At 47.6% G+C, this 14,951-nt stretch overlaps 1 protein-coding gene across 2 annotated transcripts in view; it reads right to left on the bottom strand.

Annotated features, from left to right (window-relative positions):
- Positions 1 to 14,951, bottom strand: part of PRKCB (protein kinase C beta) — a 382,229-nt gene that overhangs the window by 171,830 nt on the left and 195,448 nt on the right. For both annotated transcript variants that reach the window (XM_007988069.3, XM_007988070.3), the window contains exon 5: positions 12,554 to 12,682. In XM_007988069.3, the coding sequence (XP_007986260.1) occupies positions 12,554 to 12,682 (129 nt within the window). The remainder of the gene's footprint in view (positions 1 to 12,553; positions 12,683 to 14,951) is intronic.

Genomic DNA, 14,951 nt, shown 5'->3' with positions numbered 1-14,951 from the left:
CTCAGTAAGCGTCAGCCACTGGCCCTCCTCCCTTCCCTCACCCTTCTAAATTGTGCCTCTCCTGCCTTCTCCAGGGAGCTACCTGGAATGCATCCAGCCCACTGCTCCCTCCCTTCTCTAAACTCCGATCACAAGAAAGATTCTAACCCCACAGTGCTGGGGCAACACAGGCAAATGAAAAGCTGGTCTTCTCCAAGACCTTGAGGCGAAACTACTCCCAACCTGTGCCCTAAAGCCACTGCAGGATAAGACTACGGGAACTACCAATGCTGAACCATCTCCTTCCTCTCCCTGCTGGCATGCTGGGTGTTTCTTACGTTCCAATGTCTCATAGTCTTAAACTGTATCTTTCCAACATCTGACCTAATGTGTTACAACCTGCCAGACGGATGGATCCAGGGTACAAATCCAGCCTCCTCCATGCACTGCCTTAGTGACTAGAGGCAGGTGGTCAAATTCTTTTTTTTTTTTTTAGACGGAGAGACAGGGTCTCGCTCTGTCACCCAGGCTACAGTGCAGTAGTGAGATCATAGCTCACCGCAGCCACCAACTCCTGGGCTCAAGTCATCCTCCCACCTCAGCCTCCCAAGTAGCTGGGACTACAGGTGCATGCCTCCATGCCCATCTAATTTTTATTTTATTTTATTTTATATATTTATATTTTGAAATGGAGTCTCACTCTGTCACCCAGGCTGGAGTGCGGTGGCACAATCTCAGCTCACTGCAACTTCTGCTTCCCAGGTTCAAGCAATTCTCCTGCCTCAGCCTCCCGAGTAGTTGGAACTGCAGGCTTTAAACTACCATGCCCAGCTAATTTTTTTGTAGTTTTAGTAGAGACGAGGTTTCACTATGTTGATCAGGCTGGTCTCGAACTCCTGACCTCGTGATCCACCCGCCTTGATCTCCCAAAGTGCTGGGATTACAGGCATGAGCCATCGCACCCGGCCTGCCCAGCTAATACTTAAGACTTTTTTTTTTCTCACTGTGTTGCTGAGACTGGTCTCAAACTCGTGGCCTCAACTGATCATCCTGCTTCAGCTTCCTGAGTAACTGGGACCATAGCCACAGGCTACCACACCAGGCTCAGATTTTTGAAGGCTCTGTTTTCTCCTTTGTAAAATGAGAAAAATAAAATGACTGCTCCCACTGGGTGGTCGTGGGGCCTAAGCACACTGACCTTGCATGATGTCCTTCAGATACTCCTGGGATCTAAATTTCTACGCACTTAGAAAGAAACCAAGTCCACCATGGGGCTTACAAAGCCTAATGGGCTGTCCCTGCCTTTCCTCCACCATCACCCGCCCCTCCCCATCCCTAGGCTCCAGTCACCGCCACTGGCTGTCAGTTCCTGTCACTCACAAGCCTGCTGCTTCACTCTTCCCTCTGGCCTCGGCCTCTGCCGCTCCCTCTGCCTGGCGTACTCTTCCCTGGAATTTTCAGCAAGCTGGCTCCCTCCTGCTGGTCCCTGAGGTCTCAACTAAACGCCATCATCCCTGCTAATCACACTCAGCCCACTGGCCACCCTCTATCACATCATGCCACTATTTTATTTCCTTGATAGTCTTGATTGTTTTCTCAAAGTGTTTTGTTTGCTTCCTCTTCATCTCCCATCATTAGAAAGAAGGCAGAGGCCATAAGCGCAGGGGCCTTGCCTGTAAGCAGTGCACAGCACAGGGGAGGCCCCCAACAAATACTTGTTGGAGGAGTGGGAAAGGCAGGATTCAAACCCAGACCAGACTCCAAAGCCCACTGTAATCACAGACCACACTAGCCTGTAATTAGCAGAGACTTGCAGCAAGCCACAATACAGAGGCTATTGACTAGGAAGCTCCCCAGAGACATGCCTTCACCTTCCAGGTGGTAGGGGACAAAGGTAAGGCAGGGAAGAAAGAAAGGCTCTGGGTCACTTTACACAAATGGCTCAAGCCAGGAGCTCATGCTGCACCAGGCCAGGACATGCAGGTAGGTGCAGGTCACCGATGAAAGAGGATTCCGGCCCTAGCGGGACTGACACCCAAGCTTCATGACTGGTAAGGGGCCACGGCCAACGTGGGGCTGGAGGTTCACATCACCCCCGGCACGTCCACCTGTGGTGGGCGGCACAGGAGCCGAGTGTGGGTAACGCCTGCCATCTAGTGGAAAAGACGCATTCTTCCCGTCTCACCGCGGTCCCTGCAGCAGGGCTGCTCAACTGTTACAGATCCCCAGGGGAGGTTGTTAACATGCAGATTCTGATTCAGCAGGCCTGGAGAGGCAGCTGAGATCCCGAATTGCTAACAAGCTCCCAGGTAATGTCGATGGGATGCGGCTGGTCCCCAGACCACACCTGGAGCAGCCAGGGCCCACAGTGATTTCTGGGGGAAAAAAAAAAATTAGCTTCAACTGAAACTGAGGGTTGGGAAGCCACAGCCCATGGGAAACAGGACTGGAAGGCACCAGAGTGTTTGAAATTTAAGTCAAAGAACTCAGACTTGGAGGTGGGGTGGGCCTGGGAGGGCAGGGGGCAGTTTACTGTGGACCTGCCAGGTGAGAGGCACAGACAAGAGGAGGTGGTTCCCAGTACATATGCGACTCAGCAAGGATGATGCTAGCGACCATGCTGCAAGAAGGCAGAAAAATATCAAACACCATGAAACTCGGAGAACAGGCCCAGCTCACAAGGCAGATGCTACACAAGATGGAAGCTAGTGACAATAAAAACTCAAAAATACCCAGACAGGGCCTGGGCCCAGCTCTGCTCAAGCTGAGAACCACGTAACAACCCTCCTCAAGCAACCAACACCCCAACACTGGGGCATTATCATTCTTTTTTTTTTTTTCTGCTATTGTTATTGAGACAATTTATTTCTGTTCATTGTTCCTATTTGGAGATTTTTCTGGTTTTCTTTTTCAAAAATTGCGGAAATGATATGTATTGCAATCAACCCGAGAAACAGGTAATAAAAACTATAGAAACACGACACAATCCTCCTCCCCGACACAGCCTCTTCACTCCCGATCCTGCTGCGATCTCAGTGTTTACAACCTGGTTGGTTGTAAACACCTTTCTTCACACATAGGTTATAAAACACACAAACGAAACTTCACACGTAGGAGGTGTCTGTTGCTGTTGCTTATTTCTTCAAAATGAGATCATACTAAATATGTTTTCACGCAACCTAACCCTTTCACTTAACCATAGATGTTCCTCTAGTTCAAGGACTGCCAAGTGTTTTCAGTAAAGGCCAGAGAACAAATATTTTACATTTTGCAGACTGTACAAGCTTTCTCACAACTACGCAGTGAACTCTGCCATTGTGTCACAAAAGCAGCCATAGGCAATATGTCAATGAATGGATGTGGCTGTGTTCCAACAAAACTTTATTTGGTCAGGAGATCGAGACCATCCTGGCTAACACAGTGAAACCCCGTCTCTACTAAAAAATACGAAAAAAAAAACTAGCCAGGTGTGGTGGTGGGCGCCTGTAGTCCCAGCTACTCGGGAGGCTGAGGCAGGAGAATGGCGTAAACCCGGGAGGCGGAGCTTGCAGTGAGCCGAGATCATGCTACGGCACTCCAGCCTGGGCGACAGAGCGAGACTTCGTCTCAAAACAAAAAACAAAAAACAACAGGCAGCAGGCCAATTTGGCAACCGCTGCTTTAGATCAATATCTGTAGCTCTAATCCATTGGTGTTTTGTTTTTAGCTATCTAGAATTTTTAGCACACTTTTAAATAATAAAAGTATAGGAAGTATAATATACCTATAGAAAAGTGTATAAATCACAATTTTACAGCTTGAATTCTCACAAAGGAAATTCACCTGTGTAACCAGTTCCCATATCAAAAATTAGAACATCACTAGTTCTACAGAAGTCCCACATGCTCATTTTCTCATTTTAATTCAGTCTTTTCTTTTCTTTTCTTTTCTTTTCTTTTCTTTTCTTTTCTTTTCTTTTCTTTTCTTTTCCTTTTTGAGACAGAGTCTCACTCTGCCACCCAGGCTGTAGTGCAGTGACCTGATCTCTCTTCACTGCAAACTCCACCTGCGGGGTTCAAGCGATTCTCGTGTCTCACCCTCCAGAGCAGCTGGGATTACAGGCGCCCACCACCACACCCAGCTAATTTTTTGGATTTTTTTTAGTAGAGACAGGGTTTCACCATGTTGGCCAGACTGGTTTTGAACTTCTGGCCTCAAGTGATCCACCCTCCTCAGCCTCCCAAAGTGCTGGGATTACAGGTATGAGCCACCACGCCTGGCCTAATTCAATGCTTCCAACAACTGCCTAGTATCACATCAAATGGGTACCCCTTCATTAGGCTGATGTTTCATTTGCATCTCAAAGAAAACATCAATAAACATGCTTGTTCTAGACTTTATTTCTTTGCATGCTGGTGTTTCATTTTAAAAGAATAGATCTCCTAAAGGAAAACGTGAGAGTCAAAATGTTCATGTGTATACATACTTTAATAGACATTGCTGGACCACTGTCCCCAAAGGCAGTCACAAGTCACAGCCCTGCAGGTCCCGGCAGTGCCCACTTCAATGCAATTCCTTAGACATTTGGGAGCAATGACTGTGCCCAGCACATCCTAAGGGCCTCAGACACTGGCCTGGCCTTGATAATTCTCATGAGACTTAAATGAGCAGGGAAGAAGAGAAGGAATATTGAATAGCAAGACGTCAGCTTCCCTACATCTCCTCAGGTCCGGTATCCCAGAATTTCAGTGCCCGAGACACTCACCTCAACCTAACAAACTGACAGCCTTTGAAGGAAGGAAGGGCAAGAGACCCTTCCCCTGGCCTCACGGGGTGTGCAGACAACTGTCAGTCATACACTGAGAAAGACGGTAGATGTTCCATACACAGAGATATGATTTAACGGAACTTCTTCATTACAACAATACTTTAAAAAAGCAAAATAAGGCAGGTTTGTTGAGTTTTTAAAGACATTTTGCTCTTCAATGAATACATAACAAAAAATTGTAAACAAGAATTTCCAATTTTCAAATTTTCTACTTTACCGCATTATAACTCCTCAAAAAAACAAACAAAAAAATTGAACAACTATTAAGTATGATGTCATCTAAGGGATCTTAAGTATAATGGACATCCCAATAGCCAGAGTTCATGGGTATGCACCGCGGTGTGTGGGGACATGAGGGCATTTCTCTGGTTCATACCTTCCCTTGGATCCTCAACAGCAGCTGTGACATCAAAAAAGAGAATTAATTTGATAAGGGTTAGAACGACGGAGTCATATGCATTTGTCAAAATTCAGCCATTGTACACTTAAGACATCACTGGGCACAGTGGCTTGTGTCTGTAATCCCAGCACTTTGGGAGGCCAAAGCGGGAGGATTGCTTGAACCATGGAGTTCAAGACCAGCCTTGGCAATATGGCAAAATCCCTCTCTACAAAACTACAAAAATTAGCCGAGGGTGGTGGCTCATGCCTGTAATCCCAGCTATTCTGTAGGCTGAGGTGGGAGAATCAATTGAGCCTGGGAGGTCGAGGCTGCAGTAAGCCATGATTACACCACTACACTCCAGCTTGGGTGACAGAGTCAGACCCGGTCTCAATAAAAAAAAAAAAAAAAAAAGATTTGTGTGTATCATTGTATGTACATTTCACCTCAAAAGTTAAAAAAAAAAAAAAAAACCCTACAAATACATTTTGAATGCTATTGATGTTGGGCATGCTGAAGTGTTTAGGGGAAATCGAATTGGTGTCTGCAGTTTACTTTGAAATGTGCCAAAAATAAGACAGATTAATGGATGGAGAGCAAGATGGATGGAAATGTGATTAAGCAAGTGTGGAAAACGTTAATGATAGAATATAGGTGGTGGATAAATGAGTGTTTGCTGTAAAATTCTTTCAACTTAGTTCAAAATAAAGCCTTGGGAAAAAATTACAAACCAATAATGTAAAAGGGAAAGGAGATCTACCAGAACTGGGCCCTATCCCCATCCCATGTATGACCTGGAGAAGTAACCCCTTCTCTGGGCCTCAGTGAGCCCAACTGGTCTTTGCTGCACCTTCCATTATGAACAATGACAGTACTGTGGTTTTACAAATAGGGGCATCTCTTGAGAGAGCCTCTGAGGGGGAATGGCTTTGAAGGCAGAGACTGCCCCCTAGTGGGGCCCTCGCGGCCTAGTTTATAATAATTTTCCCTCTGCAACTGACGCATGGCTGGGCAGTATTACACAAACCCCCACGACACAAGTTCACCTACATAACAAACCTGCACACGTACCCCCAAAATTCAAATAAAAGTTAAATAAAAAATAAATATTAAGCTATCTGGATTTTTTTTCTTGTTTACATTGCCCTTTTTTTCCCAATTCTTTTTTTTTTTTTTTTTTTTTTTTAAGACAGAGTCTCGCTCTGTCGCCCAGGCTGGAGTGCTGTGGTGCGATCTCAGCTCACTGTAACCTTTGTCACCCAGGTTCAAGCGGTTCTCCTGCCTCAGCCCCCCAAGTAGCTGGGATTACAGGCGTCCACCACCACACCCGGCTAATTTTTGTATTTTTGGTAGAGGCAGGGTTTCGCCATGTTGGCCAGGCTGGTCTTGAGCTCCTGATTTTAGGTGATCCAGCCACCTCGGCCTCCCAAAGTGCTGGGATTACCAACGTGAGCTACCACACCCAGCCTCTTTGGTACTCTTTTTCTCTTGATGTGTGGATGTCAGATCTTAAGAAGGATTTAAATACCACAATATTGGGAGTACCTAAGTCTGTCAGGGAGATGTTTCAGTGTAAAAAGTTTCTGTATAATGCAATACAAAGGTAATATATATAGAGGTAAATATAAAGATAATATAAAGGTAAGAATATCGAATGGGAGTTCCAAAGAGAAACATTTTTTTAAAAATGGTTATTTCTGCTTTTCCTTTTGGGAGATAGATATGAGGATGGACATGGCTAAGCATTTGGAAGTGGCTGTAATATAGATGAGAGTATAAATAATAGATGCCAGTTGTTACATTGATATGTAGATACTGAATTGAAAAAGGGTTGAATAAGATATTGTTGGCTGGGTGTGGTGGCTCACGCCTGTAATCCTAGCCCTTTGGGAGCCAAGGTGGGCGAATCATGAGGTCAGGAGATTGAGACCACCCTGGCTAACACAGTGAAACTCCATCTCTACCAAAAATACAAAAAAAGTTAGCCGGGCATGGTGGCACGCACCTGAAGTCCCAGCTACTTGGGAGGCTGAGGCAGGAGAATCGCTTGAACCTGGGAGGCGGAGGTTACAGTGATCTGAGATTGCACCACTGCACTCCAGTCTGGGTGACAGAGCAAGACTCCATCTCAATAAAAAAATATATATTGTTGCATGTATGAACACACAGGCTTCATAAACCTTGGGAGCATTTTACAACTCTGATCTGGACATTGTATTGCCTGACCTCATGACACCTATGGGCATCATGATGTCAATATGGTTTCCTGGGATACTACAAATTCCACTGCTCCGCGTCTTTTCTACATTGTCCAGGGAACAAGGGTGGTCATGACTGCAACAAGCAGGTCTCAGTCCCAGTAACACTTGCTGTTGACCTTGGACCTGGTACTTAAGATTTTCTGCGTGTTGCACTTCCCATAAGAATAATGGTATAAATTGGACAATCTGCTCACCTTCAGCTCCTGACTTCAGGAGGCACTGATCTGAGGACCATCTGTGAAAGCCTTGTATCTATCTATCAGGATCCTCCAGGGGTTTCTCATTCATACATACAGCCATTGAGTCCACAAATATTTCGTGATGCCCGCCTTGCTAAGTGCTGGGAATAGAGTGGCAAGACACAGTCTTGCCCTCATGGAGCTAACGCCTTGTACGAGATGCCGACACTAATCAAACTCAACATAAAATCACCCCTTTCACAAGGCCAAGCTCAAGTTACCATGAATGTCTACAAAAGGGGGAAGTCGGAGAAAGCTCACTAGATGGTGAAAATGAGCTGAGATCAAGAGGAAGAATTAATTGCTAGTAAAAGAGAAGATGGCAATGGCAAACATTCTAAACAGAGAACAGAACACACAGATGTCCTATAGTGTGTGGCGGTCTGCAGAGGACCAGGGATTAAAAGGGGGAGGAGACAGTGAATAAAGAATGAGACCGCCATATTAGATTTAGTCTGTTATAAAGACAATGGGAAACCATTGATGGGTTTTTAAAAGGAGGAGAACTGATCAGATTTATTCTCATCTTGACCTGCCAAAACACTAAGAACAGATGTATGAGCTCAATTTCAGCAGCCAGGCAAGTTAGAAAACCTTTCACCTCTAGAGATGCTGAGATTTCCAAAGAGCGTATGACACTCAGGGCAAGCAGCAGTGTCCTGGGCTGGTGGTCAGTGGAAAATCCTAATACTGACCATGCTTCTTGGGTCTGAATGAGGTGGGGCCATTCCACAAACACCACAAGGCCACTTCTGGCCTGGCAGAAGGACCCCACACAACCTTTAGTGCTCCCTCCTCTCTGATCTGTCTGGCCAAGATCAAGGAGGAGGGGGCTGGAGTCCCAGCAATGAAACCACGAAGACAGTCAGGAGACCAAGGGAAACTTGAGTGTCCTGGATGCTGTTGGACCCTGACCAGTTCCCCTCCATGCTGGCCAATGCACCCATCCCCTGAGTGTTGTGTGTGATGGCTGTTAATGGCTCACAGTTACCCCCATGTCCAGATAACTGCCCTCAACTGCACAGAAGCCTGCTCACCTGGGAGGTTACTCTACCTTCTCACCTCCATCCCCAGCAGCCTACAGCAGTGACTGACTATATTAGTCAGCTCAGGCTGTCATAATAGAATGCCACAGATTGGGTGGCTTAAACAACAGACATTTATTTTTTTACAGTTCTGGAGGCTGGGAAGTCCAAGATTGAGGTACCAGCAGCTTCAATTCCTGGTAAGGACTCACTTCCTGGCTTGCAGATGGTCACCTTCTTGCTGTGTCCTGCCTTTGGTGGAGAGAGAATGATCTCTCTTTCTTCCTCCTCTTAGAAATCCACAAATCCCAATATGAGGGCCCCACCCTCACGACCTCATCTAACCCTAATTATCACCCAAAGGTCCCATGGCTCCAAATACTATCACACTGGGGGTGGGATTTTAAGACACAAATTTGGGGGACACACAGTCATCCCATCGCACTGACTGACCTGGAACACGACAGACCAGCCCCCTCGCCTCAAGGTGGGACTGACTCTGTGCTACAGCGTTTGCTGGAAAATTCCACCAGACACCAGGCTGAAGAAGACTTCCGCGGAGACCACACCCTCCCTGAGCTTCTTCCCTGTCTGAGGAAGGAAACATGGTTCCTTCACTTCTCTTTTCCCATAAGCAGCCCAATAAATCACTGGAGCAAAATCCCCATCTTGGCTCTATTTTTAGAGAACTTGGCCACAGCATCAGGGCTGTCTTCTACCGTCAATCAATCAACAAGCCCGTGCTGAGTACAGGCTGTGCCCAGCACGGTGTATGGGCAATTGCAGGGCATTGTGACATGGGGCCAGAGGCCTAGGTGCTCATCCCTGCTCTGCATGTAACACTGGTCAGGGTATTCAGCCTTTCTGAGACTTCATTTTTCCTTCCAATGATGGCATCAACACAGCCTTCCTTGGATGGTGCAATATCAAAGCACTTGGAAAAGCACACAGTGCTATTAAACTTCTTTATAGATCTGCCTGTTCTGAACATCCCAAAGAAATGACATCCTACAATATGCCAGGGTCTCTCCATGTTTGCCAGGCTGGTCTTGAACTCCTAGCCTCAAGCAATCCTTCTGTCTTGGCCTCCCAAAGTGCTGGGATTACAGGTATGAGGCACCACACCTGGCTTGTTTGTTTGTTTGTTTTTCTTGTTTCTGTTTTTGTTTTATGAGATGGAGTCTCACTCTGTCACCCAGGCTGGAGTGCAGTGATGCAATCTCAGCTCACTGCAACCTCCGCCTCCAGGGCTCAAGTGATCAGGAGCTCCTGTCTCAGCCTCATGAGTAGCTGGGATTACAGGCGTGCACCACCACACCTGGCTAATTTTTTGTATTTTTAGTAGAGATGTGGTTTCCACATGTTGCCCAGGCTGACTCCTGAGTCCAAGTGATCTACCCACCTTGGTCTTCCAAAATGCTGGGATTACAGGCATGAGCAACTGTGCCTCGCCTATTTATTTTTTTCTTTTTCTTTTCTTTTCTTTTCTTTTCTTTTCTTTTCTTTTTAAAGTCTTGTGTTAAGCCGTCCAGTTTGTAGTATTTTGTTATGGCAGCCATAGCAAATGGATACACCTCCTACCAGTGTGTCCTGAGAATCAGGGGTTTGTGATCCAGGCTCTCGAAGGTCACAGCATATCTATGATTAAGGGGGAAGACTTTGACCTTGAACTTGAAGAAATATTGTACTATACCACATCAGAACAAAGACTCCCTAAGGAATGCCCATAAGAGGTGCCCTAGCCAAACCACAAAAGGAATAAATATGGTGGAGGGCATAGAGAATAAATACGGTGGAGGGCAGAGAGAAGCGAAACTAAACTAAAAAGGAACCTAGTCTGCAGTACTTGTGAGTGAAACAGACCTAGGTGAGGAAGTGTGTTTTCTGATGGGTAGAATGATAATAACTTACCTCATTTGAGTTGTTGAAAAAACATCAATCAGATACTGCCTCTAAGTGCTTTTCACAATGATTAACACATTTTTAAAACTCAACACATGTCAGCTATTGTTTTATTATTACCGCGAATGGTGTGAGCTCTTGGAGTATAACTTCTCTGAGCCGTGGCTTCTTTGTTCATAAAACAAGAGTAACAGAAGATCAGGTGCAGTGACTCACAGCTATAATCCCAGCACTTTGGGAGGCCAAGGTAGGCTGATCACTTGAGGTCAGGAGTTCTAGACTAGCCTGGTCAACATGGTGAAACCCCGTCTCTACTAAAAATACAAACATTAGCCAGGAGTGGTGGTGTGCGCCTGTAATCCCATCTACTCAGGAGACTGAGGCAGGAGAATCGCTTGAACCTGGGAGGTGGAGGTTCCAGTGAGCTGAGTATTTGGCAGGAGGTGGCTGTGGTAGGCACCACTGCACTCCGGCCTGGGCAACAGATGGAGTCTCCATCTCAAACAAGAATAATAGAGATTTTGCAATGTTGTGAAGATGGGAAAAAATAACATGTAAGGTTTAGAGCACCGCACATTCCATGTGATCCATAAATGTTGCGGCCTTCAGTCATGCTTTGGAATGAGTGTAGTTCCCAGAGAATGACAACAGAGGGAAGCAGAGTCTTATTTTTGTCTCACCAGCATTGGGACCCTTAGACAATCGGTGGGGAAAACTGGCTTCTCTTGAACCTGCAAATGCGGGATTTCCCCTGGGGCCCCCAAGCATCCCACTGGGAAGCAGGCAACCACTTGGAGCAAAACATAATGATGCCATGGATTGCACATTTTCTAAAATCTCACTGGGCTTCACAAAATCTCAAGTTTAAAAGAATGATATTGTACAGGGATAAGTATTTTTTTTAGCTTTCACAGTTTACGTAAAGCCCCTCCCCAACCCAGGGCCCAGCACATCAGAGCTACTGAACCAGTCTGAGGCCTCAGAAACAGACGCATTTTTGCAAAATTAATCTCTTCCACGATCAATTTCCTAAGTTACTAATTCATAAACCCTTGTTTATATTCATTAGATATATAAAGTCAACAGTAGTTTGTCACCAGCCATCGAGAAGAAATTCCTGCAAAGTTTTAGCTCCACTCCCAGCTGGCTCAGCGCCGGTTTCACCGGGGCTTATGGCTGAGTATTCCTCAAGCCAGTGCAGCTGAGTTCCAATTTTGCTTGAACTTCTCACATCAGAGCCAAGTATGTCTTGAATGCTGGGATAAATGAGTGACAGCCCCGCCCCCGCCCCCGCCCCCACCCCCCACCCCCCGCCACCAGCCCCTCCTCTCACTGCATCTCCCAGCAGATTGTACCATCCTGCTTTCTAATTATCATGAAATATTTTAGACATGCAGAAAGTATAGAGAATAATAAAATTACAGCAGATCCACCGTCAGGTTCAAGAAATAAATCTTTCAAATGTGTGGAAAGTCCCTGAATTGCACCCTCCAACCCCCTCCTTCCCAAGATATTATATTCTCCAAATTTGCTGTTTATCATCAAGACTCCATATTTCCTGCTGGAAAAGCTTGGGGAAAAAGCAAGCTTCCGTTCTCTGCTACCTGAGTAAAGGAAACGCAACTACCCACTCCAAAAGATAACTGTAAAAAAACAGTGGGAAATGAGGAGAGAAGGGAAGTGGAGGATCCTGAGGAAGTTAGAAGTCCAAGGAACTCAGACGTCTCCTCTCTGAACCCAACCTAGCCTGGGGTGCTGAAGGACGTAGCTTTGAGGGTGCACAGTTTCTAAAGATGCCCCTGCTGCAGTGAGGGGCTGCCGTGGGCAGGGCAGGGGACAGAAGCAGTGCCACACCCCCTCCCCAGTCCCTGGAGTGCCCCACCCCTCCACCTTCCTCCCCTCCTCAATCACACAGGTCAAGCAAGGTCAGGAACCAGTGGAGCCACAGGGTCACCTACCGAGGACGATGAGGACATCCCTGTCGATATGGGCCTGGATGTAGATGCGGCCGCGGCGCTCCGTGTGGTCCGTGCCACAGAGGCTGGGGACGTTCATCACGCAGCGCTTGTGCACGTTCATCATGCAGGCTGTGAGGGCAGAGAGAGGGGATGCTGCTTAGGCTGGCCCAGGCTGGGGGCTGCAGACATCTGCCCCACCCAGGACCGCTGAGTCCTTCCTGTTCCCCTCCTTTGAGGCAGCTGAGAAATCACCAGCCTGGTTGAGACCAACTTGCCTGCCAAGATCTCATCAGGGCTTCTCCAACTCTTCCCCCTGAACTCTGATGGGTAAAGGAGGTACTTGTCTGTTCCCCACCCAAGCCCAAGGGTGCAGCCTGAAGCAAACACACCCCACACCCCTGAAGGCTCTGAAGCCAGAGTCACCAACTTCAGTGCTCACAGGCTGGCTGGCCACATGAGTGAGGAAAGCTAAGGGGATGGTGGTAATTTGGCCAAGTGGGGAACAGGGCAGCAACATTTCCTATTTCTCAGCATATGCAGGAATCTTGCTGTGTATGCGACAGCTCTGATTTTAAAATATTGACAGCTAATAGGCTGAGTTCCCTGGAAAGAGTCTGAGATGGGGAGTTTAGGGCACAAGGTTTTTAGGGAGTGCTCTTGGGAAGAGAAGTTGGCTTGCCATGTGGATGCAACCAAAGCTGATGTGAAGGGGAGCCCAGAGCTGAGATGATCCTTCGAAGCTGTTCCAAACTGAGACAAGAGGGCTGGGCACTGCAATCATCCAGTCGCCCTGGAGGGGGCATTACCTTGGGCAATTACGCAGGATGGGGCACCACTGTGAACCCACAGCTAGGGGATGGGGTGGGACCCTGAAGAAGGGGTCTGGGCTGACCATAGTGTCCACCACAACTAATTACAAGGAAAAAGATTTAGAGCAAGGGCAGGGTGGATGAAATGTGCCTGTAAGCTGAATTTGGCCTGCGGCCGTCTCTCATGTTATAGGATATCCACTCCCTCTGTGCACTCCTCCGTAGAGTATCTGTCTATTTCAACGTGGTGGGTGATTTCCCCTAGGTCCTGAGCAACAATGCCCCGCTCCAGGAAGGTGTGCCAGGAACCCAGGATTCTCCAGGGGGACACTAGTTCCAGCTGGAGAAGGCAGGAGAGGCCAAGTCACCCCATGGGCCCCAATTTCAAGGTATCTGGGGGCAAGGGACCCTTCTCAGACCACCCAATTCCCAGGAGGAGGCAGGCCTATTACAAAAACTGGAAATGAGTTGTGGGGAGGGAAGGGAGAGCCCTCTGGGACCCGAGCACCAGGCTGAGCTACCGCCCACCACTGTCTTTGAGGCAGGGGCATTGCCCCTACATTAGGGCCCCATGTGTGGTAAGAGGAGCTGGTGTCCTGCAGGCAGAAGGCTCCAGCTTCACTGTCCCCCTGCGGCTCTCACCATGTTTCTGTGTCTGTCTCACTGTTCCCACATTGCTGCATGTCTCTTGTCTCTGCTGTCCCACTTCTGCACGTGTCTCACTGCCTTGGCCACATTTGTGAATCGGTCTGTTCCACTCTCTGCACTTGCCTCCGGCCTCTTTGTCTCTCCCCTTCTCCGGCTGTGTCTCTCTGCCTCTCTCTCTCTCCTCTGTGGCTCTCCATGTGTGCTTCTGTCTCTGTCTCTGGTCTCTCCATCTCTACACCTCTACACCTCTGCATGAGCCTTGTGTGATGGCATCTCTATCTGTGTCCATGCCAATCATTTTATCTTTTTTTCTTCTTCTTTGAGAGTCTAGCTCTGTCACCCAGGCTGGAGTGCAGTGGCGTGATCTCGGCTCTCTGCAACTTCCGCTTCCCAGGTCCAAGCGATTCTTCTGCCTCAGCCTCCCGAGTAGCTGGGACTACAGGCACCCACCATCTCTCCCAGCTAATTTTTGTATTTTTAGTAGAGATGGGGTTTTGCCATGTTGGCCAAGCTGGTCTCAAACTCCTGACCTCAGGTGATCCACCCGCCTCAGCCTCCCAAAGTGTTAGGATTACAGGAGTGAACCACCGCACCTAGCTTATCTGTTGGTCTGTGTGTCTGCCTGTCCCTCCTTTTGCCTGAATCTCTCTCTAGCTGAGTTTCTCTGCAGCTTCCACACCCCACATTCCTCCCTGTGTTAGGGTTGCATGTGTCCATCTTTCCCCTGCATCTGTCTCTGTCTATGCGTGTGTGTTTCTTATTGTCTCTCTTGCCCTCTACCACCCTTATTCACCCTCACACTCCTTTCTGTCACTCTCTGCCCTGTGATTTTCTCCCTCTGTCCTCTGAGCCTCAGGACCCTTGTGATAGGGGTAGCACCAGCCTCATGACTGCCCAGCCTGCTGCAGACCAACAGGCCTGTGGGAGCCACTAGCACCTCC

The sequence above is a fragment of the Chlorocebus sabaeus genome, chromosome 5 (assembly GCF_047675955.1).
Source record: "Chlorocebus sabaeus isolate Y175 chromosome 5, mChlSab1.0.hap1, whole genome shotgun sequence".
In the NCBI taxonomy this organism is placed as follows: Eukaryota; Metazoa; Chordata; class Mammalia; order Primates; family Cercopithecidae; genus Chlorocebus; species Chlorocebus sabaeus.
Note: the sequence above shows the minus strand (reverse complement) of the source record. Positions and strands in the feature narration are given on the sequence as shown.